Below are 24,360 nucleotides of genomic sequence, written 5' to 3' on the forward strand. Positions count from 1 at the left end.
TGAGGACCAAGAAGGTATGGGTATAGTCAAGAGGGAGGAGCGCTTACATACATGACCGCTTTGAGCAGATGGACTGGATAGTATACTGGGATTCATCTTCATGTCTGAATGAATGCATCACAGTTGTTACCGACTTCTTTGACACCTGTGTGGTTGAGTTTGTGCCTTCAAGAACATACTGGACACACCCAAACCAAAAGCCATGGATGAACCAGGAGATTCATAGTCTCCTGAGGGCTAGGTCTGTGGTATTCAAGACTGGTGACCCAGAACTATACAGGAAGTCCAGGAATAACATATAGAAGGTTTCTATATGAAACCTGATGAAGGGTTTCGGCCCGAAACATCGTTATTACCTCCTCCCATAGATGCTGTCTGGCCTGCTGAGTTCTGCCAGCATTTTGTGTTTTTTATTTATTTCCGGCATCTGCAGATTCACTCGTGATAACATATAGAAGTCTTTTTTAAGAGAAAACAAAAAATCTGTTTGAAGTTAGAGACGGAATTGGATACACATCAGCTCTGCCAGGGTTTTCAGGACTTTACTCCCCACAAGGCAAAATCTAACTTCATGAATGGCTGTGATGTTTCACTCCCAGATGAGCTCAACACCTTTTATGCATGCTTTGAAAGGGAGAATAGAATTACGTTTGCAAATCCCTGCAGTGTGGGGTGACCCTGTGACCTCCGTCTCAGAGGCTGGTGTCAGAACATCTTTCAAGAGGATCAGGGCCTTCTTGGTGTAAGGCATTGAAAACCTGTACCAACAGACTGGCAGGAGTGTTCAAGGCCATCTTCAACCTGCTGCAGCTGAAGATTTCCTCGTGCTTCAAGAGGGTGACAGTACTGCTGGTGCCTAAGAAGAGCAGGGTGAGATCTCTCAACAAACATCACCCAGTAGCACTCACATCCACCGTGATGATGTGAGGTTGGTCATGGCCATATTCCACTCCTGCCTAAGCAAGGACTTGGGCCCATTTCAATTTGTCCATGACCACAATAGGTCTCATTGGCTCTCCACTTGGCCTTGGATCCAGGTGGACAATAGCAATCCCTATGTCGGGTTGCTGTTTATTGATTACAGCTCTGCATTCAGCAGAATCTTACCTTCAGTTCTAATCAACAAGCTCCAAATCCTGTGCCTCTGTATCTCCCTCTGCACCTGGATCCTTAACTGTAGTCAGTGCAGATCAGATATGACATCTCTTCTTCACTGGCACACCTCAAGGATGCACGCTTAGCCCATTGCTCTACACTTTCTACACCCACGACTGAGTGGCTATGTTCCAGCTCAAACGCCATCTACAAATTTGCCAATGTCACAAATATTGTTGGTGGAATTTCAGATGGTGATGAGGAGGCGTACAGGAGCAAGAGAGATCAGCTGGTAGAGTAGTGTTGCAACAACAATCTTGCACTCAATGTCAGAAAGACTAAGTAAATGATTGTGGACTGCAGGAAGGGTAAGTTGAGGGAACGCACACCAGTCCTCCTCAAGGGATCAACAGTGGAAAGAGTGAACAGTTTCCGGTTCTCGGGTGTCAACATCTCTGAAGATCTACCCTGGATCCAACATATTACAAAGAAGGGACTAAATTTCCTAGAAGCTTGAGGAGACTTGGTATGTCACCAAAGACTTTCTCAAAGTTTTGCAGGTGTACTGTGGAGAGCATTCTAACTGGTTGCATCACCATCTGGTTTGGAGCAGCCACTGCACAAGATTGGAAAAAGCTGCAGAAAGTTGTAAACTCGGCTAACGCCATCATCAGCCTCCCCAGCATCCAGGACACCTTCAAAAGACAGCATCCACCATTAAGGACCCCTATCAACCAGGACATGCCCTCTTCTCATTTCTGCCATCAACAAAAGGAAGCATGAAGACAATGTTTTAGGAACAGCTTCTTCCCCTCTGCCATCAGGTTCCTGAATGGACAATGAACCCGTGAACACTTGCTCAGTGTTTTTTCCTCTCTTTTTGCACTACTACTTTCATTTAATTTTCCTTGTATATGTACTTTCATTGTAATTTATCGTTATGTATTGCAACGTCCGTTGCCACTAAACAACAAATTTCACAACATGTGCCACTGATACTAAACCTGATTCTAATTCCTTGCTGTCTGAGACAAACGTGAAGCTGTTTTGAATGTGGAAAGCAGATTCCTCCCTCCCTCCCTCCTGTTTGTGGGAACAAAGCTAGTGCATGGCCAGGAGGGAACTTCATCACACCATCCAGTGGTAGTGCAGGGTCTCCAGGTAACTCCCAGCTGCAGGTCGCTGACGTTCTACCAGGTAAATCAGGCTGACCAGCTGGATGAAGAGAACTGTGTGTTTATGCGTGGTGCGTATGCCCCTCCATTGGCTGACCTAGTCAGACTGCCTGCCTGATTTTCATCGTTAGCCTTTCAGGGATCTCATTGAAATCTACTGAATACTGAAAGACCCAGAGAGGAAGTGGAGATGATGTTTCCGTTAGTGGGGGAGGTCTGGAACCAGAGGGGGCAGCCCTCCAGTCCATGACTTAGGATGTCCTGTCAGACCATAGATGAGGAGGAAATTCTTTAGGCAGAGGGTGATGAATCTGTGCAATTCATTGCCACGGATGGTTGTGGAGACCAAGTCATTGGATAGGGGTATAGGTTCATGGTTAGTCATGGACAGAAGGCAGGAGAAAGGTGTTAAGCGGGATAATGAATCAACCAGGATGGAATGGCAGAGCATACTCGATGGGCTGAATGGTCTAATTCTGTTCCCTGGTATTAGGGACTCATGGTTTTGCCTCCCACCACAAAATAAAGCCAGACGGGATACCTGGAGGTTGACGAGAAGGAAAACGGCCTTTAGCTAAGACCGTTGGAACTTAGTCTGATCCACAGTAATAACACTGATAGCCTCCCCTGCTCATGTCTTCATTCCTGGGCACCAAAGAAGACAACATCATCAACAGAGAAGAAGGCGGCTATCTTAATCAGCTGGGTAAACAAAATTTAATTCAGATAAGTGTGAGATATTGCATTTTGGAAGGTCAGACCTTGGCAGGGCTTTCACAGTGAACAATAGGACCCTGGGTGGTGTTGCAGAAGAGAGAGACCCTGGTGTGTAGGTACGTGTTTCTCTGAAAGCAGTGTGACAAGTAGACAGAGTGGTGAAGAAGGCTTTTGGCCCCCTGGCCTTCACCTTTCAGGGCATTGAGTAGAGGTGTTGGATTGCTATGTTGCAGTTGTGCAGGACATACTTGGAGTATTGTGTTCAGTTTAGGCCACCTGGAATAAGGTTATTAAACTGGAAGAAGTATAGAAAAGTTTTACAAGGATGTTGCCAGGACTTAAGAGATGGAGATATAGGGAGAGGTTGGATAGGCTAGGACTTTTTTTCCTTGGAGGCTAGGAGACTGAGAAATGATCTTACAAAGTGTATCAAATCATGACAGGGAAAGTGAATGCACTCAGTCTTTATCCCAGGTCCAGGAATTCAAGAACTAGCAAGCATGGGTTTAAGGTGAGAGGGGACAGTGTTAAGAGGAACTTATGAGGCAGCTTTTTCAGACCAAAGGTCGTGTGTATATGGAATGAACTGTCAGAGGAAGTGGATGAAGCAGTTACAATAACAACTTTTAAAAGACATTTGGATAGGTACATAGATAAGGAGGGTTTAGGACATGAGCTAAATTAATGATGCTAAAGATGTGCCTTATCTGTCGCGTGTTACATTGAAACGTTGCAATGCGTCGTTTTACATCAACGACCAACGCAGTCTGAGGTTTGTGGTGAAGACAGCCTGCTTCCAGCACCAACATAGCATCCCCACAACTCACTAACCCTAACTATACGTCTTTGGAATGTGGGGGGAAACCGGAGCACCCGGGGGAAATCCGCATGGATACAGGGAGAAGGTAACTGCAGGGAAATGGGACTGGCTTGCAGGGACATCTTGGTTGGCAAGGACCACCTGCGCTCTATGGCTCTATGCTGGATTTCACAGCCTTTCATCTGTATTGCTAAACCTTTAGCTTCCACTTTCTAGGATACCAGTGTTCTGGCTCCTTAGCCACAGCACTATTAGTGGCTGAACTTACAGATATCACAGCCACTGCTGTGATTTCCCTCCCCTAATCCTCCTCCGCTTTAGGCTGCATTGTATCAGAAACCTCCCTGTCAGAGCTTCGGACACCATCTGGTTGTGCAGCCTGATAATAAATCCTGTTTGATAATTATAGCTTTAAATCAATTGAGGCAGTTTGTGATGTTGAAGAGACCATATAAATGCAGGTTGCTGCCGCTTGCCATCTAGCCATTGAGATATAGTGTAAAGGAAAACTCATTCGTCAGCAGCGAGGTCAAATTAAACCACAAATGCCTGTCCTGTACAAACTAGTAAAGGGCAAGTCAGACAGTTACATGTTGTGAGAGAGAGATTCTGAAATGGCCTTCCTCTCCTTTATTGATCTTTGTGATTTACAGACTGTCGAGACCCAGGCCTTGCATTATCTAGCAGCTCATTTCTCCTGCCTCCTACCCTCATCAGTTCAACCCCCGACACCCTATCAGGCTTGGCTTGATGAAGAGCTGTGATCTCACCTGTTACCTCATTAAAGATCACTGTTACATCAAGACACGCTGTGAGAGGACAGAATTCACTGTGCCATTCCAAACTTTGACTTTGTAACTCAACAAAAGATAGTTTTGTACAGACAGCCACAACTCCTCTGTTCATCACTAGGTGGACAGATGGAATGAACCCCTCTCTGTGATCCTGGCCGTTTCCAGGGGCAGGGACTTCACACGCACAGCACAGGGCTGCAACTCGGTCTCTGGAGCAGAGAATCGACATGATGCAGCAATTGTGAACTCCACACTCAGATGCTGAGCTGAAACGTACAAACGATTGAATAATGTTGGGAAGGTTCTGTCTTCATTCATCTTTAGGATCCAAGCATTTCCAACAAGGTCACTGTTTATTGCCCATAACTGACTGTTCTCGAGAAGTTGGCCACAAGCCAATTGTTCAATGGCAGGTTCTAAGATAAGGCCCCAGCAGTGAAGTAAGGATGGTTATGACCTGGAGGGGAATCCCTAGGTTGTATTTGGTGACATGAATGTACTTTGATAATAAATTTGACTTTAACTTTAACCTGCAGGATGTACAGGGATTCCAGCAATGACTTGGTATAAAAGTGCACAATTCCATTGAAATGTAAAGTGTTAAGCATCCTCTGCCCAGGGTACAGACAGTACTGGTTAGAGACAGATTGAAGCTCCATCCACACTGGCCAGCTAAGAGATAGACTATGGGTGAAACAGAGATGAAACTCCTCCCTCTCCATCTCACACCAATATAGTATGCACCTTCCACATGTGTATTAACCAACATTCCCAGGGCAGGCGCAGTACAGGTTTCATACACAATATAGCTCTTGCCATATCATATCAGGGTACAGGAAGAGAAGTGATAAGGGGAGGTCCCTACACTCTGGTCCAACCATGGAATAATGCAACCTTACCAACAACTCAGCCAAGCTGCACCCTCTGGATCACAATGGCATTTTCTGTTGAAGCCATTCCCAATACACTTTGGAAGGGGGCTGTACCAACCCTTGTGGGGCCAGAGAATCAACAGAAGCTGGAACTTCCAGCGTATGTTGACTCAGAGTACGATGACAGAGGTGAAAGATCAGTGATTATGCTGGGATTATGAAGGGCTGCTAGTCTGCTGTGCTAAGGTTTCACCTGTCCTTTCTCATTGTGCTACCAGTCACCTCAGAGAGCTCAGTGTGCTGAACTTCGGTTAAAAGCACACACAAATCAAAATGATCTGTTGTCTTTTCTTTGAACAGTTGTGAGAAGTGCCAGTCAGGACTCACACGGCGAAGAAGCACAGCAGCCGGGGAACAAAATGTACAACGGGGCCACGGGCAAAGCGGCAAGGAATGTCCTGCGGAGCTCCAGTATAAGTGGGGAGATGTACGACGTAGAAAAGAGTAGCACCAGCGGGCAGGAGCCGGGGACGGATACCGCCATTAAGAAGAGGAGATCCAGTCTCGGTGCCAAGATGGTGGCCATAGTTGGACTGTCGCAGTGGAGTAAAAGTACAACTCACCTCAACCAGACCAGTAAGTCGAGAAGTAAATGTTTACACAGGAGGCTGGGGATGATGTACAAGCTGTACAACGCTATTTTAAAAAATCCATTGCAAAGTCATTACTTCTAATAATATGTTCATTGACACGGCACGCACGGTTAAATTGGGGAGTGCAGACACTGGAATCTGGGAGAATAAAGAAGATGTAAAAAATCAGTGGGTCGGGCAACCTGTGTAGGGAGAGTGGAACTGCCAACATGTCAGGTTGAGATCCTTTGTCTGGACTGAAGGATAGAGGGGTGATAGCCAGTTTGAAAAAAGGTTACAAGAAAGAGCTGGCAGGCGATAGGCAGATGGAGGAGGGAAGGGTAGAAGTTCTGGCAGAGGCTGGGAGGTGATAGCTAGAGATGAGAAGGGTTTGGGGATGATGAGATCTGATAGGAGAGGAAGGTGATTGGAATAAGAGGAGGGATCTGGGGATAGTGGGGAGAAGGGAAACAGTGTGACGGGTATGTGGGCAATGGGCAGGTGGAGGAGGGGAGAGGAAGGTGAAGTTCAAATAAGAGGAGGGATCTGGGGACAACAGGAGGGATAGTGGGGAGAAGGGAAACAGTGTGAGGGGTATATGGGCAATGGGCAGGTGGAGGAGGGGAGAGGAAGGTGAAGTTCAAATAAGAGGAGGGATCTGGGGACAACAGGAGGGATAGTGGGGAGAAGGGAAACAGTGTGAGGGGTATATGGGCAATGGGCAGGTGGAGGAGGGGAGAGGAAGGTGAAGTTCAAATAAGAGGAGGGATCTGGGGACAACAGGAGGGATAGTGGGGAGAAGGGAAACAGTGTGAGGGGTATATGGGCAATGGGCAGGTGGAGGAGGGGAGAGGAAGGTGAAGTTCAAATAAGAGGAGGGATCTGGGGACAACAGGAGGGATAGTGGGGAGAAGGGAAACAGTGTGAGGGGTATATGGGCAATGGGCAGGTGGAGGAGGGGAGAGGAAGGTGAAGTTCAAATAAGAGGAGGGATCTGGGGACAACAGGAGGGATAGTGGGGAGAAGGGAAACAGTGTGAGGGGTATATGGGCAATGGGCAGGTGGAGGAGGGGAGAGGAAGGTGAAGTTCAAATAAGAGGAGGGATCTGGGGACAACAGGAGGGATAGTGGGGAGAAGGGAAACAGTGTGAGGGGTATATGGGCAATGGGCAGGTGGAGGAGGGGAGAGGAAGGTGAAGTTCAAATAAGAGGAGGGATCTGGGGACAACAGGAGGGATAGTGGGGAGAAGGGAAACAGTGTGATGGGTATGTGGGCAATGGGCAGGTGGAGGAGGGGAGAGGAAGGTGAAGTTCAAATAAGAGGAGGGATCTGGGGACAACAGGAGGGATAGTGGGGAGAAGGGAAACAGTGTGAGGGGTATATGGGCAATGGGCAGGTGGAGGAGGGGAGAGGAAGGTGAAGTTCAAATAAGAGGAGGGATCTGGGGACAACAGGAGGGATAGTGGGGAGAAGGGAAACAGTGTGAGGGGTATATGGGCAATGGGCAGGTGGAGGAGGGGAGAGGAAGGTGAAGTTCAAATAAGAGGAGGGATCTGGGGACAACAGGAGGGATAGTGGGGAGAAGGGAAACAGTGTGAGGGGTATATGGGCGATGGGCAGGTGGAGGAGGGGAGAGGAAGGTGAAGTTCAAATAAGAGGAGGGATCTGAAGACAACAGGAGGGATAGTGGGGAGAAGGGAAACAGTGTGATGGGTATATGGGCGATGGGCAGGTGGAGGAGGGGAAAGTAGGGTGATGGGGGTACAGGAGTGGGTGTAGGAGGAACTGGGTAGATCAGGAGGAGAGAGTTAAAAGACAGAGGGGGGAACAAGTGATATGATATTAAAGAATTCAGTTTTCTTCCCATTGATTTGTGAATCACCCAGTAGGAAACTGAGGGCCTGCGTGCTTGCCCAGGAGAAATTCAAAGCTGCTGTGGCACTATCTCAGTAAGGGAAAGCAGTTTAATACTGGCTGATAGTTCCCCTCAACTGTAACTCTGAAACACATCCAACTGGATTTCAGTGAGGTCCAAAATGCCTGGCAGTCAGCTGAATGTACTTAGGAAGTATCTTATTCATTATAAGACACTCCCTGTCCTTTACTACCGTTTCCTTCCTTCACCTCTTCCCCATCAGTGGAATAAGAGAGGCTCACTGTACTGGTGGTGAGTAAAGGCCAGTCAACACCAGCACACTTTGCGCTGGCAGTGTGATATTTTCCTGTTTCACACAAATACCTCTATAGCAAGATGGACTACAATAACAAAATATTGCTCACAATGCAGATGATGCCGACAAGGCCCAGCACTACTTCTTGAGAAGGCGGTGGCGAGTATTCGTTGTGTGTCATGAAGTTGCTTTCACCTGATGTTGGGCGTGGTTTCCCTGGTCCTAATGCAGTGTTTATGAAGGAGTACCAGAGCAGTTCAAAGTCTAAAACGGTTTGTCACTTGGAGGGAAACTGGCAGGTGGTGGTGATCCAATGTGGCTGCTTGCTCTGTCCTGCCCTAGCGAGTGATTGAGATTGTGTGCCTTTGAGATGAATATTAAATTCATACCCACACTCAGTTGCCTAGTTGAAATAGTCTTTCTCTCTCTGTCACTCACTCTCTCCCTCTGTCTCAATCTCTCTATCTGTGCCCCTCTCTCTGTCTGTCTGTCTGTCTTTCTCCCTCCCCCTCTCTGTTTCTCTCTATCTCTGTCTCTCTTTTTCCTATCTTTCTTCTCTCTCCTCTCTTCTCGCACCCTACATCCTCAGGATCCATGACCTTCATTGAAGTGCTACCATGTGAGTCTGGGAATATTTTAGACAGATTGAAAGACTGAGAGGTGATTTCATTGTGGGTGTGGTAGGGTCCGGATGCAGGAAGGATGTTTTCGCTGCCTGAGTCGAGAACCAGGACCATCATCTCAGATTAAGGGGGAGATCACATGGCGTTCAATCACTGATTTTGTTTAAAAAAAGATAAATAGATTTCTGGATTTTAAAGTTCAAAGTTTAAAGTAAATCATTTATCAAAGTACATATATGTAACAATATATTATCCTGAGATCACTGACATTATTAACTCTGGGAATCTCCTAACCATTGCCGCAAACTTCATAGTTCCCTTACCTCACACCTCCCGTTTCTACCTCCTACCACAAACCTGCCTGTCCAGGTAGATCTATTGTTCCTGCTCCACCAAGCTTATATCTGCATACCTCAACTCTGTGTTAATCCTCCCCTCCACCCCCCTTCCCCCCCAGGTTCATTCCCTTCTTACCAACATCGATGTCACTTCACACACTCTTGATCTTTTCAAGTTCCCTGGCCCTGGTCATCTCATTTTCACTATGGATGTCCATTAGGAAGGCCTCCAATCCCTCAGCTTCTTTCTGGACACCATGCCGAACTAGTTCCCCTCCACCTCCACTCCTCCTTATAGCAGAACTTGCCCTCACTCTCAATAATTTTCCTTTGGCTCCTTCCACTTCCTTCAAACAAACATGGGCACTTGCACGGGTCCTAGCTATGCCTGCTTTTTTTGTCAGCTACGTGAAACAGTCTTATGTTCCAAGCCTACACTGGTTCCAAGCCAACTCTTTCTACGCAACATCACCAACTGAATTGGTGCTGTGTCCTGCCCCCTTGCCGAGCTTATCGACTTCATCAACTTTGCCTCCAACTTCCACCCTGCCCTCAAGTTTACCCGGTCCATTTCCAACACTTCCCTCTCCTTTCTTGATCTCTCTGTCTCTATCTCTGGAGACAGTTTATCCTTTATAAACCCACTGATTCTCACAGCTACCTGGACTATACCTCTTCCCACCCTGTCACTTGTAAACATGCCACCCCCTTCTCTCAATTCCTCCCTCTCCTCCACATCCAGAACTAATGAGATGTCCTCCTCCTTCAAAGAAAGGGGTTTTCCTTCCTCCACCATCAACACTGCCCTCACCTGCATCTCTTCCATTTCACGTACACCTGCCCTCACCCCGTCCATCCGCCACCCCACCAGGGATAGGATTCCTCTTGTTTGTCAAAGTTTTAGATGACATGCTGAATCTAGGCACACTTGTAAGAACATAGAGGTGCAGTCTTCTTTGTAATGGCACTTACATGCTGGTCCCAGGAAAGGCCCTCTAGCGTGATGATGGCCAAGAATTTAGAGCTACTGACCTTCTCGCCCTCTGATCTCCAAATGATCATAGACCCCCCCGATTTCTTTCCTCTATAGTCAATAATTTGGTGATGTTGCTGCGGCAAAGGAGTTGGATATGTGGATGGTGAAGTAATGAGGATCCCATTGAATGGTAGAGCAATTTTGAGGGGTTGAACAGTCTACTTGGTATCTTCCATGGCTTCTCTTTGGTCAGTTCCCATGGCTGCATGAGTGAGTCGCCATTCCCTTTGCTCATTTCCCATTTTGCTATTAGTTTGGAATCCCCTGCATTCTCTCTGCAGCTGCTACCCATGGCAAATGTACAGTTCAGAAGGAGTTCTTTGCAACTTTCATCCTACACCCTTAGATTATTTTCCTAGGTCAGTGCACGGCTGGGGGTTGCTGCTTTCAAAGCACAGTGTCCCATCTTTGTTCTTGTAAGTGACTGCTGTGTGTCCCTCTCTACCGTACTTGAGCCACGTTGAATGAACAGAAACCAGACACCTCCCTGGCAAAATAAAGCCACCAGAAAATAGGAGCAGAAATAGGCCACTTGGCCTGTCAAGCTTACACCACTTTTCAATATGATGATGGCGAATCTGTCCCAGACCTCCTCTCCTATTCTGCACCAACTACTCAAAGCTCTGAATCCCGTCTTTCTAAAATTTGTCCATTTACACTTTAAATATCCCAAACGATCCAGCCTTCTGAGCCCTCTCAGAGGGAGGATTCCACAATTTCACCATCCTCTCTGAACAGTTCCTACATATCAGAGTTTTAAATGACCATCTCATTATAATGGTGTTCCCTCAACTGAGATTCTCCAATCTGAGAAAACATCTTGATATCTAATAGCCCTGAGACTGTTATGTTTCAATAAGGTCACTCCTCATTCTTCTAAACTACAAATATAACATTGAACTCTCTAAAATCCAGTCAATTGCTCGCCCTCTGTTCCCTTTCTCTCTTCTCCTGATCTGCTCAGTCCCTTCTCCATCCAACGCAAGCACATCACCTGGTTTCTTTCCCACCAACTCTACCTGTCCATCACTCGTACAATCCTCCCATTGTTCCTAAGTGCCAACAATGCAATGCCCCCCACTTGGTTCTTCCTTTCCTATCATATACCACCATCTGTAGCCATTTGTTGCCTCCACTTATCCCTCCACCATCTCTGTCACTATCTCCCCCCACCATTCGTTCCCCCTATTCGTTCCTGCCTATCACATCTCCTCACCTGAATCCACTTATCACCTGCCAACACCTCCTCCACCCCTTTTCTCACCTTTTATTTTGGCTGTCTCTCCTCTACACATGAAAGGCCTCCACCCAAAACATCAGCTCTCTGTTTCCCTTCATACATGCTACTGGCCCTACCCTCGACCTCCACTCCCATCTGCCGCCCACATCCCCACAAACCCAGGTCAGCCCCTCTTTCTCTGCCGCCCCTCCGCTCACCTCCATTCTCCATCCCTGTCCTAACCCCAGCCTTCACCACACCTCTCCTCCTGAGAGGGTTTGTTTCTGGATTAAGATGGCATGAGTGAAGCACAGGAACAACTTGCTGGCACCAAACACAACTTTAACTAAGAACATAAGAAACAGGAGCAGGAGTCGGCCATTTGGCCCGTCGATAAGATCATGGCTGATCTGACCATGGGCTTATCTCCACCTACTTGCCCTTTCCCCATAACATTTAATTCCCCTACTATGCAAAAATCTATCCAACCTTGTCTTAAATATATTTACTGAGGTCGCCTCTACTGCTTCATTGGGCCGAGAATTCCACAGATTCATCACCCTCTGGGAAAAGCAGTTCCTCCTCATCTCAGTCCTAAATCTACTCCCACAAATCTTGAGGCTGTGTCCCCTCGTTCTAGTCTCGCCTACCAGTGGAAACAACTTTCCTGTCTCTATCTTATCTATACCTTTCATAATTTTATATGCTTCTATAAGACCTCCTCTCATCCTTCTGAATTCCAGAGGATACAGTCCCAGGTGACTCAATCTCTCCTCATAGTCTAACCCCCTCATCTCTGGAATCAACCTGGTGAACCTCCTCTGCACCGCCTCCAAAGCCAGTATATCCTTCCTCAAGTATGGAGACCAGAACTGCACACAGTACTCCAGATGCAGCCTCACAAGTACCCTGTACAGTTGCAGCATACCTACTTTTTCTGGTAAATGATCACTACAGTCGGTAGCCTGTAACTTCCCATTCGGAGTCAAGTTTTTGAACTGCTTGTACGATCTTGCATTTTTGCGGTGTGAACTGAAGTCTTGAAGGTGCAGGATGATTGCAGCATGGCGGGTAAGGGCCAAATCGAGGTGGTGGGGCCTGGGCCCGAGAGCTAGGAATAACCCAATGTTTGGCCATTGCTGGATTTAAGTGCTGGGCCAGTTTGGAAAAATCGGGTACAGGCTGAATCAAAATGGTGGGCTGGACCTGAGAGAGAGGAACTTGCTGTTCGTCTGATTTAAGTGCTGGGCCAGTTTGGAAAGATCGGGTACGGGCTGAATCAAAGTAGTGGGCCGACCTTGAGAGAGGAACTTGCTGTTCGTCTGATTTAAGTGCTGGGCCAGTTTGGAAAGATCGGGTACGGGCTGAATCAAAATGGTGGGCCGGACTTGACAGCGAGGAATGATCCAAGGTTTGTCTGATTTAAGCGTGGGCCAGACTGAGAAGATCAGGAGGCAAGGGACAGGCCAGTGTTCAGCTCGCTGCTCCGCAAGTTTTACTTGTCTCCGCGCTGAACCGAGGCTGTGGCCTGCGACCATCGAGCTCCTGGTTTGGCTGTGACTGGCTTCGTGGCTGTGAACTTGCTTCTGTGATCTTCAGTTTGGAGTGTTATTTGCTTACTCTTATTGCTGAATGATTTGCTTTTGATTTCTGCAAATTGGGGGTTTGACAGCCTGTTTTTAATGCGTTCTGTTGGATTTCTTTGTTCTGTGGCTGCCTGTGAGGAGACAAATCTCAGGTGTGTACAGTATACATGCTTCCATTATAAATGTACTTCAAACTTTGAACTTCGTCCTGCTGAATTCTTCCGGCATTTCTTTTTAACAAGAACATCGATCCAACTTCAGCTGATCATGAAAGCAAAACTTTCATCCCAGGAGTTAGCTGGTGGGACTTTTCTCTCACTGATCACCCTGTGCATCCATCTGGTGAACTACATGCTGCTGTCATGGCACCTGTGTCTCACACTCACCACTAACCAGTGTGTGCACTTCCGGCTTCTGCCCAGAACAATGTACCCCCAGGTGTTCAGGCAGCTTTGAACCTTGAGGGCCTGGTGTCCTCAGTAACACAGACCAGTCTCTCAAGTCGCAGCCGTGATGACTTCTTAGCTCAGCAACGTAGTCACTGATTACCAGTCCTGGCCTCTTGATTGCAAATCGCAAATTTATGACCCATGAAAACTTATCAAAATGGTCTGGCAATTTCTCAGCAACTTCATTGGAAGGAGGGTCAATATTTTTGCAATGCCTGAATAACCTAATTTAGGTCTCATCATCATCAGAAGCAATCTTATCCAACAGTCTGGCCTTTTTAATGGGTTGTTAACTTGCTCCCAGTAATTCCTCCACAGAAATAACTTTCCTTCTGTTCTAGAAATACCTGGAACATTTCCCACATCTTACAATAAGTTCCTAACAATCTGAATACACAGTCTGATGCTGGGCGCTGTTTTGTTACTTGTGATTTCTTGGTGTTTGCTTGTCAGTCACTCAGTTCCATGTTCTGTGAATTGTAATATTGCATCCACTGTCAGGCCCCCAACCGTAGTAAGTTAAGTTATTCAAGAGCTCTAGTGACATATGGCACCCACACAGCACTTAGCTATTTGTCCAGGTGTCCCCTGCAGGAGTTAAAACTCAGTGTATTCTTGTACTGACTGTGATGTCGCTGCCGTTGCCAACAACCATCGGAATGCACTCCATACTCCACAAGTCTCAGCACAACGTTGAATTTATGAGGCGGAGTTATCACCTCTCTCATCCGGTTCTCAGCCACAGCAGTGTCTCTGTAGATTGCAATATCTATAGATCTCTCCAGGCTCAGTGTCAGAGGATGGGCAGCTGAGGTGGAGAGCGATGGAGAGAGATCAATAGATGCAGAGCGGAGAGTATCCGGACAGGTTGCTCAACGACCTGGTATGGAAAGACCAATGCCCAGGAGTCGACAGAAAGTGGTGGATACAACCCAGTCCATCACAGGCAAAGCCCTTCCCACCAGTGAGCACATCTACAAGGAGTGTTGCCACCAGAAAGCAGCATCCATCATCAAAGACCCCCACCATCCAGACCGTGCTCTCTTCCCACTACTACCATCGGGCGAGAAGTACAGGAGCCTTAGATCCCACACCACTAGATTCAGAAACAGTTATTACTCTACAAATGGTGCAAAGTTATCCATGCTGCTCTTGATCTGTTGTGGATAATTTCATTCATGTAATCTCCAGGCTGGTTCCACAACCTACAGGCACCTTTTCGATTCCCCAGTATTGTTTATTTATTTGGTTGTTAGTTTGGTTTGCACAGTTTGTCTCCTTTTGCATATCGGTTGTTGGTTGCCCTTTGTTTATGTGAAGATTTTCATAAATTCTATTAGATTTCTTTATTTTCCTGTAAACGCCTGCAAAACAATGAATCTCAAGGTAGTGTATACGTACTTTGATAATAAAATCACTTTGACTTTGACCTTGATCCCTTCTGATTCTCTGTGACAGCAGCACAATGTTAAGTGGTAATCCTTTTACACTGCTGCTGAGACGGCTACAAAATGGACCTTCTTCACTGTCCCTCCTTCCTCAGGACGAAGTTGTGGAGTAAGACCGAAGAATGCTCAACTATCATGCAAAGTATTAATCTGAACAGAGAAATATTATAGGCACCTTCACTTGACCATGCCTCGGCCCCTCTGGTCCCTCCATGCACTGAACCGATGACCTGAAAGTCCTCGTCACAGACCAGAATTATCAATAGAGGAGGATTGAGAAGGACTGACAGAAATACCCAGACTGTATAAGATGGAGGCGAGCTGTCTGTTCTCTGATGACCAAAGTACAGTAAAAACAAATTGAAATCAGTGTTTCTATTCTCAGTATCTGTTCACTGTAGTCGGGGCTGGTGTTCCTTCCACCAGTGGGAGAGTTTTGATGATTGCTTTTCAAAGAGTATATGTGATTTATGAAAAATTGCTGGTATCGTGGACAAGAGCTGATTGTATTAGGCATTGAAGACTTCCAATCTAATTTTGTTCGCAGAATCTTTCTGCAGTATAACAAATGCCTGTATGGCACACCAAAGCTTCTCCCCTCCCACCTGTTTCTTTCCACACCCTCCCCTTCATCACTGCCTCCCCACACCTTCAAAGGTTGTTTTGTGCAGTGTGTGGACTTGAATAGAAACAGAGATCATGACTCAACTACTGATCTGCAGCTAATGAGATTCTGCTGCTTAATATGATGCCTTGTTAGCTAAAGAGAGATGGCCTTTGCTTTGCTTCATGTTATGCCTCCCACGGAGAAGGTGCTGCTTCTCTAAAGACTGCTGGGTTCTGGATCAGTTGCATGTTTCACAATTAAAGGTCGATGGGTATTTGCTGAGTGAGTGCGTCCTGGGATGTTGAGCAAAGTTCGGAGTCTGGGATTGTTGTGGAATGGTTCCGATCTGATGGAATAACTCGGGGCCAAATGGGTTCCTCCTTCTCTCTTGCATAGGGCTTTGGTGGATCTCCCTCCAGTGCCTGATGGGTGGCCCCATGCCCAACGGCCCCCTCCACAAATAGCAGCTGTGGCATTGAGTGTTCGTTGGCCCCATCACAGCCTTTTCCCCACCAGGCTGTTCACAAGGAGAATGCATTTAAACCTGACATTTTTAACAGAAGCAGAAGCTTTGTAGAACAGCCTGAATTCCATTTTTGTCCCTAATTTTCAATCTCGCACCATTATTTCTGATCTCTCTCCCATTCTCTTCCTTCCCACTCTCTCTTACTCCCCTTTCACTCTTCCTCCCTTCTTTCTATACCTCTCTCCTCTCTTTTCCCTCTCTCTATCTCTCTACCTCTCTTTCTCTTTCTGCCCTCTCTCTCTACTCTCATTTTCTCTCCCTCTCCCCCACTCACTCTCCCCCCCTCTCTCCCTCCCCCTCTCTCCCCCTCTCTCTCCCCTCCCTCTCTCTCCCCTCCCTCTCTCTCTCATTCTTCCCCTCTCCCCCTCTCTCCCCCTCTCTCCCCCTCTCTCTCCCTCTCTCCCCCTCTCTCATTCCCCTCCTCTCCCCCTCCCCCCTCTCCCCTTCCCCTTCTCTCTCCCCCTCTCTCTCTTGCCCCTCTCTCCCCTCTCCCTCCCTCTTTCCCCAAACCCTCTCTCCACCCCTCTCTACCCCTCCCTTTCCCCCCTCTTCTCCCCCCAATCTTCCTTCCTCTTTCTCTCCCTCTCCTTCTCTCAGCCTCCAGATCCATAAGACCTTAAAACGCAGGAATAGAAGTAGGCCATTCGGCCCACTGAGTCTGCTTCACCACTTGATCATGGCTGATTTATTACTCCTCTCTGGTCCATTTTACTGTCTTCTCCCCATAACTTTTCATTTTTCAATCTTTTTTATTGATTTTCAAATAAAGAATATACAAATACAAATCGAAAGAGGAGTTTAACAAGTAGATAATATAAAAGACATATAAACAGCAATATTAAAGACAAAAAGCATATAATATCAAACTCAAATAGGTAATATATTATGCTGTTCTATATACAATGGTCAGAGAGAAATTACAACTCCTCATAGCAATCGTAAAAAAAAAGATTGGAAATTTTATTGATAGAGAAAGAAAAACCCCACTAATTAAACTAAAACAAAAAAGAGAGAACGAAAAAAAAAGAAAGAAAAAGAAAGATTGGGCAGTCCAAATGAGGATAAACTTTAAAAAAGAGAGAGAGAAAAAAAAAGCACATCCTTCCAGTCAACTCCGAACCTTCATGGACAAGGATATTCTCCAAAGAGAATAAAGAAAAATAAATAAATAAAGATAAATTAAATCATGTGAAAATATTGAATAAAGGGTCGCCAGACTTGTTCAAAATCAAAAGATGTATCAAATGTCCAGCTTCTAATTTTCTCCAAGCTTAAACATGACATAATGGAGGAGAGCCAATAGAAAACAGTGGGCGAGTTAGATTCTTTCCAGTGTAGCAAAATAGCTCTCCTAGCCAGTAAAGTTGAAAAAGCTATCACATGTTGGGCAGAGGCAGACACTTTGCTTGCTTCCTCTGGGAAAATCCCAAAAATTGCTGTAAGTGGATTAGGTTGAAATCCATATCTATAACTTTAGATATTATTCCAAACACATCCCTCCAAAAATTATTTAAACTTACACATGACCAAAACATATGGGTTAGAGTAGCCACTTCTGCATTACATCTATCACAAATAGGACATATATTAGGAAAAATATGTGCCAATTTATCTTTGTACTATCTTAAACTGAATTAAAATATGGCGTGCGCAGATAGATGAATTATTAACTAAATAATAAATTTTACTCCATTGGTTATCTGAGAGTGAATGTTGAAGTTCTACTTCCCAGGACCATTGAACCCTATCATTAGGCGATGTGCAGGCATTCATTAACTGTTTATAAATGATAGCTATTAATCATTTTTGAAAAGGTTTAAACTGAAAAATAACATAAGCCAAATTTGAAGAGCAGATCAAGGGGTAATTTGGTAAAAAATCACGTAAAAAATTCCTAACCTGTAAATACCTGAAAAAATGTGTATTGGAGATATCATATTTATCCATTAACTGTGAAAAAGACATTAAACAGTCTTGTAAAAACAAATCTAAAAAAGTTTTTATTCCCTTAATTTTCCATGTTAGAAAAGCCTTATCCAAAGTTGATGGTTTAAAAAATAAATTAGAATAAATATTACTAGAAGGTAAAAAATCATTTAATTCAAAAAATCTACGAAATTGAAGCCAAATTTTTAAAGTATGTTTAACAATAGGGTTAAGAGCTTGTTTACCTATTCTGGAGAACGAAAAGGGAAGAGGAGCTCCTAATAAAGAAGCTAACGAAAACCCCACTACTGAATTTTCCTCCAGCTGTAACCATGAAGGGCGATCTTGATCATCTATATCATAAATCCAAAAAGTAATATAGCGAATATTAATTGCCCAATAATAAAATCTAAAGTTTGGTAAAGCCAGTCCTCCATCTTTTTTTGATTTTTGCAATAAAAGTTTATTCACTCTAGAGCTTTTATTATTCCAAACATAAGACAAAATCAGATTTTTAAATCTAAGTTTTTAAATCTAGAAGTTTATTTTATATAAATGGGGAAAAATCTGCTAAACTTTTAGCGGGCCAGTTAAAGGCTGGGATGGTCAGAAGACAGATTTTAAAAATTCGCCGACCAGATAGAACAGAAACTTTAGATCCTTATGAAATTAATAAGATATTTATGGACTTTTATTCTAATCTTTATAAATCTGAATTCTCTGATAGTAATATCACATGAATAGATTTTTGCAAAGGTTAAACATACCTCAAATTTTGATTCAAGTTGCTGATATGTTAGATGCACCTATTAAACAAGAGGAGATAGCCAAGGCTATATCCTCTATGCAATTAGGTAAAGCTCCAGGACCTGATGGTTATACGGTAGAATTTTATAAGACCTTTCACAAAACGCTTATACCACATCTTCATCAAACGTTCTCTGATTCTACATCTTCTGGGAACCTTCCTAAAACTTTTTATGAAGCACTAATTTCATTGATTCCAAAAAAAGGGAAAGACCCACTGGAATGTGTATCCTATAAACCTATTTCTTTACTGAATGTAGATTTTAAAATCCTCTCTAAGATTCTAGCAGATAGGCTTGAGAGTATCTTGCATAATGTTATCTCAAACGATGAAACAGGATTTATTAAAAATAGGTACTCACAATTTAATATTTGAAGATAATTAAATATCAGTTATTCCCCCTCAACCAAAGAATCTGAATGTATTGTATCTTTGAATGCAGAGAAAGCCTTTGATAGGGTGGAGTGGCCTTATCTATTTCAGGTTTTGAAGAGGTTTAATTTTGGTCCAGGATTTATCTCCTGGATTAAATTGATTTATCATGCCCCGGTAGCTGTGGTTCTCACTAATAACCAAAAGTCTCCTTACTTTAGATTATATAGAGGTACCCGTCAGGGCTGTCCCCTTAGCCCTTTATTATTTAATTTGGCTTTAGAACCACTTGCTATTGTTCTTAGGGATTCTAATTCTGTGCAGGGTATTAGGAGAGGGGATAAATTACATAAAGTTTCGTTATACGCGGATGATTTATTAGTTTACATTTCAAATCCTAAGAAATCTATTCCTTCTATGTTATCTATATTTATGGAATTTGGTACTTTTTCTGGATATAAACTTAATTTACATAAAAGTGAATTATTTCCTATTAATAATTATTTTATATATATTTCAAACAGTTCCCTCTTTTGTTCCAAAAACATTTTTTGATAAAATAGACTCCCCATAACTTTTGATGTCCTTACTAACCAATCAACCTCTGCTCTAAATATACCCAGTGGCTTGGCCTCCTCAGCCATCTGTGGGAAACAGTTCCACAGATTTACCACCTGCTTGCTGAAGCTATTCTTCCTCATCTCTGTTCCAAAGGGATGTCCCTCTATTCTGAGACTGTGCCCTCTAGTCCTGGACTCCCCCAAATACTCTTCACATTCACTCTTATCTATTCAAACCCCCATTCTTTTCAAACTCCAGTGAGCACAGGCTTAGAGTCATCAAACACTCCTCATGTATTAACCCTTTCATTCCTCGACCATTCTCATGAAACTCATCTGGTCCCTCTCCAATGCATTCCCAGATAAAGGAGACTAAAACTACCCAAACTGTGGTCTGACCAGTGCTTTATAAAACCTCAGCATTACATCCTTGCTTTTATATTCTAATCCTCGCTAACATTGCATTCGATTTCATTACCACTGACTCAACCTGCAAGCTAATCTTTAGGGAGTCCCTTTACAAATCTGTCTTTTTTCCCGTTTTCTCCTTGTTTAGGAAATCGGCTGCACCTTTATTCCTCTTTCTCAAAGTGCTTGACTGTAAACACTTCCCAACACTCTACGTTTCATCTGCCACTTCCTTGTCCACTCTCCCGATCTGTCTAAGTCCTCTGTAGACTCCCTGCTATCTCAACACTACACGCCCCTTCACCTATCTGCCTGCCACTCCACATATCTTTGTGTCATCCACAAACTTGGCCAAAGAGCCATCAATTCCATCATCCAAATCATTGACATATAACATGAAAAGAAGCTGTCTTAACATTGGGCCCTGTGGAACACTACTAGTCATTGGCAGCCAACCAAAACGGCCTTTATTTCCACACTTTGTCTCCTGCCAGTCAGCCAATTTCCTATTCATGCTAGTATCTTTCCCGTAATACCATGGGCTCTTGTCTTGTTTAGCAGCCTCATGTGCAGAGCCTTCTGAGAATCCAAAAGAACAACATCCAATGACTCTCATTTGCTTATCCTGCCCGAGATTCCAACAAATTTGTCAGGCCAAGGAAACCATGCTGACTGTAGTCTATTATATTATATGCCTCCAAGTACCCCAAAACCTCATCCACTGATATCAGGATACTTGGTCTATAATTTCCTTTCTTCTGCCTCCCTCCCTTCTTAAAGAGTGGAGTGATATTTGCAGTTTCCCAGTCCTTCAGAGCCACTCCACAATCTATTGATTCTTGAAAGATCACAACTAATTCTTCTTCAATCTCTTTAGCTGCTTCTTTCAGAACCCTGGGGTTAGGTCCATCTGGTCCAGGTGATCTACCTTTCAGCTTCCCAAGCACCTTTCCCTTAGTACTGGCAACTACACTCACTTCTGCCCCTAACACCTTTGAAATTCTTGCATACTGCCGGTGTCTTCCACAGTGAAGACTGACATAAAATATTTATTAAGTTCTTCCACCCTCATTACTTTCTTTGTCCCCCATTACTACCTCTCCAGCACAATTTTCCATTGTCTGATATCCATTCTCGTCTCTCTTTTACTCTTTATATATCTGAAAAAAAGATTGGCATCCTCTTTTATATTATTGGCTACTTTGACTTCATATTTCATTTTTTTCTCTCCATATTGCTTTTTTAATTGCCTTCTGTTCATTTTTAAGTTTACCAGTTTTCTAACTTCCCACTTCTGTTGCTATATTATATGCCCTCTACTTTGCTTTGATGTTGTCTTTGACTTCCCTTGTCAGCCACAGTTGCCACATTCTCCCTTTAGAATACTTCTTCCTCTTTGGGATGTACCTATCCTGCAAATTCCAAGATATTCCCAGAAACTCCAGCCAATGCTATTGTGCCGTCGTCCCTGCTAGTGTCCCCTTCCGATCAACTTTGGCCAGATCCTCTGTCGTGCTTCTGTAATTCCCTTTACTCCACTGTAATACTGATACATCTGATTTTTAGTTTCTCCCTCTCAAACTGTAGGGTGAATCTTGTCATGTTATGATCACTACTTCCCAAGGGCTCCTTTACCTTATGCTCCCTAACAAATCTAGTTCATTACACAACACCCATTTCAGAATTACCTTTCCATTAGTGGGCTCAACCATGAAGTGCTCTAGAAAGCCATCTTGTAGGCAGTCTACAAGTTCCTTTTCTTGGAATCAGCACCAGCCTGATTTTCCCAATCTACCTGCATATTGAAATCACCATGACCATTGTAACATTTCCCCTTTGGCGTGTATGTTCTATCTTACATTGTAATTTGTACTGTACATCCTGGTTACTCTTTGGAGTCCGGTATATAACTTCTGTCAGGATCTTTTTACCCTTGCAGTTCCTTATGATCATAGTTTCTTCTGGGGTTGCAGTCTCCCTCTCCCAGCCACCAGTCTCCCAATTTCGAGCCACTCAGCCCATCTCTACTTCTGCCATCTCCATTCTCCCCCTGTGTTTGCAACCATTTCTCTGCTGAGGCACCATTGACTATGAAATCTGATTGGACGCTCATCGTGAGCTGCCCTTGTAACTTGCCATGGCTTCTGCGGGTGGACACACTCCCCATGTGCATGCTTGGCAGCGAGCTCAGCCCGCATTGACCAGGGACTCCAGTGGCTGGTTTTCACACTGCTTCCATGCCCTCTGTGGAAAAATCAGATCTCCCATAGGCACTCCAACCCAGTGTAAAGTCACTTGTCAGCACATCCAAATTCTTGCCTGGCCCCCTCCTGCATCTGCCTCCCACCCTCCAGTGGTTCCTCCTCATAAATAATTTCTCAGCCTCCCCAACATCATTGCATTCCCACACCTTCCCACCACTGCCAGTGCTATGATGGGTTCATGTCCCGCTCCCTCCGCCCCACTTCCTGAACCCAGGAATACGCTCCACCTCACCCTTTCCTCCCAGCCACCAGTCCAGATGAGTGAGTGGAGTGCCAGTTCAAAGGAGGAGGGAAACACTTCACACGCCAGTAACATACTGAACTCGGGGTTCCAGATGAGTGAGTGGAGTGCCAGTTCAAAGGAGGAGGGAAACACTTCACACACCAGTAACATACTGAACTCGGGGTTCCAGATGAGTGAGTGGAGTGCCAGTTCAAAGGAGGAGGGAAACACTTCACATGCCAGTAACATACTGAACTCGGGGTTCCAGATGAGTGAGTGGAGTGCCAGTTCAAAGGAGGAGGGAAACACTTCACACACCAGTAACATACTGAACTCGGGGTTCCAGATGAGTGAGTGGAGTGCCAGTTCAAAGGAGGAGGGAAACACTTCACACACCAGTAACATACTGAACTCCCCGGTCACAGCTGAATTGTGGTGGTGGGTGGGACCATGAGAACGTAGGCTCTTGCCCCACTCTATCAACACCATTCCCGTACACTTGGAAAGTTATGAAAGTCCTGAAGCAGGCTCTTCAGCCCAACTCATCTATGCTTACTAAGCCACCAACCTGAGATAGTCCTCCGTTTGACCCATATTTAAACCTTACCTTTCCACCCATCAGTCCAAATATATTTCAAACATTATAGTTGCATGGGAAGCTTGAACCACTGTGGGCAGCTGTACACTGACAGAGACTTGCTGAAAGCACTTTCCTACTATCACATTAGATATTCAATATTGTCATTTAAAAAATTGGGTAGGTATATGGACAGGAAAGGAATGGAGGGTTATGGGCTGAGTGCAGGTCAGTGGGACTAGGTGGGGGTAAGCGTTCGGCACGGACTAGAAGGGCCGAGATGGCTTGTTTCCGTGCTGTAATTGTTATATGGTTATGTATTTAATTTATTGTGAAACTATTGCAGAGCAATATAGGTAGGAAATTATCCCATTTGTATCTGGTTTTTTTCAACTCTATTTGCACTCATATTCAACAGTGATTGTGTGGCCTCCAAGCAACACACACAAAATGCTGGTGGAACACAGCAGGCCAGGCAGCATCTATAGGGAGAAGTACTGTCGACGTTTTGGGCCGAGACCCTTCGTCAGGACTGACTGAAAGAAAAGATAGTAAGAGATTTGAAAGTAGGAGGGGGAGGGGGAAATCCGAAATGATAGGAGAAGACCGGAGGGGGTGGAGTGAAGCTAAGAGCTGGAAAGGTGATTGGCAAAAGGGATACAGAGCTGGAGAACAGAAAGGATCATGGGACAGGAGACCCGACGCAGACTGGGAGACCGTTTTGCTGAACACCTACGCTCTGTCCGCCAGAGAAAGCAGGATCTCCCAGTGGCCACACATTTTAATTCCATGTCCCATTCCCATTCTGATATGTCTATCCATGGCCTCCTCTGCTGTCAAGATGAAGCCACACTCAGATTGGAGGAACAACACCTTATATACCGGCTGGGTAGCCTCCAACCTGATGGCATGAACATTGACTTCTCTAACTTCTGTTAATGCCCCTCCTCTCCTTCTTGCCCCGTTCCTGATTTATTTATTTCCCCCCTCCTTTTTTTTCTCTCTCTCTGACCCTCTCACAATCATTCCTTGCCCGCTGTCCATCTCCCTCTGGTAATCCCCTCCCCCTTTCTTTCTCCCTAGGCCTCCCATCCCATATGCTGTCTGGCCTGC

The 24,360-nt window shown here is 44.9% G+C and overlaps 1 protein-coding gene across 8 annotated transcripts in view; it reads left to right on the forward strand.

The window, feature by feature from the left end:
* The window catches only part of LOC140719810 (regulating synaptic membrane exocytosis protein 3-like), a 387,400-nt gene that overhangs the window by 122,315 nt on the left and 240,725 nt on the right, over positions 1 to 24,360 (forward strand). For all 8 annotated transcript variants that reach the window (XR_012097009.1, XM_073034710.1, XM_073034709.1 and 5 more), the window contains exon 2: positions 5,834 to 6,109. Coding sequence is in view for 7 of the 8 variants with exons in the window: in XM_073034710.1 (XP_072890811.1) it covers positions 5,893 to 6,109 (217 nt within the window). In the remaining variant the exon portion in view is untranslated. The remainder of the gene's footprint in view (positions 1 to 5,833; positions 6,110 to 24,360) is intronic.

The sequence above is a fragment of the Hemitrygon akajei genome, chromosome 32, assembly GCF_048418815.1.
Source record: "Hemitrygon akajei chromosome 32, sHemAka1.3, whole genome shotgun sequence".
Taxonomy (NCBI): domain Eukaryota; kingdom Metazoa; phylum Chordata; class Chondrichthyes; order Myliobatiformes; family Dasyatidae; genus Hemitrygon; species Hemitrygon akajei.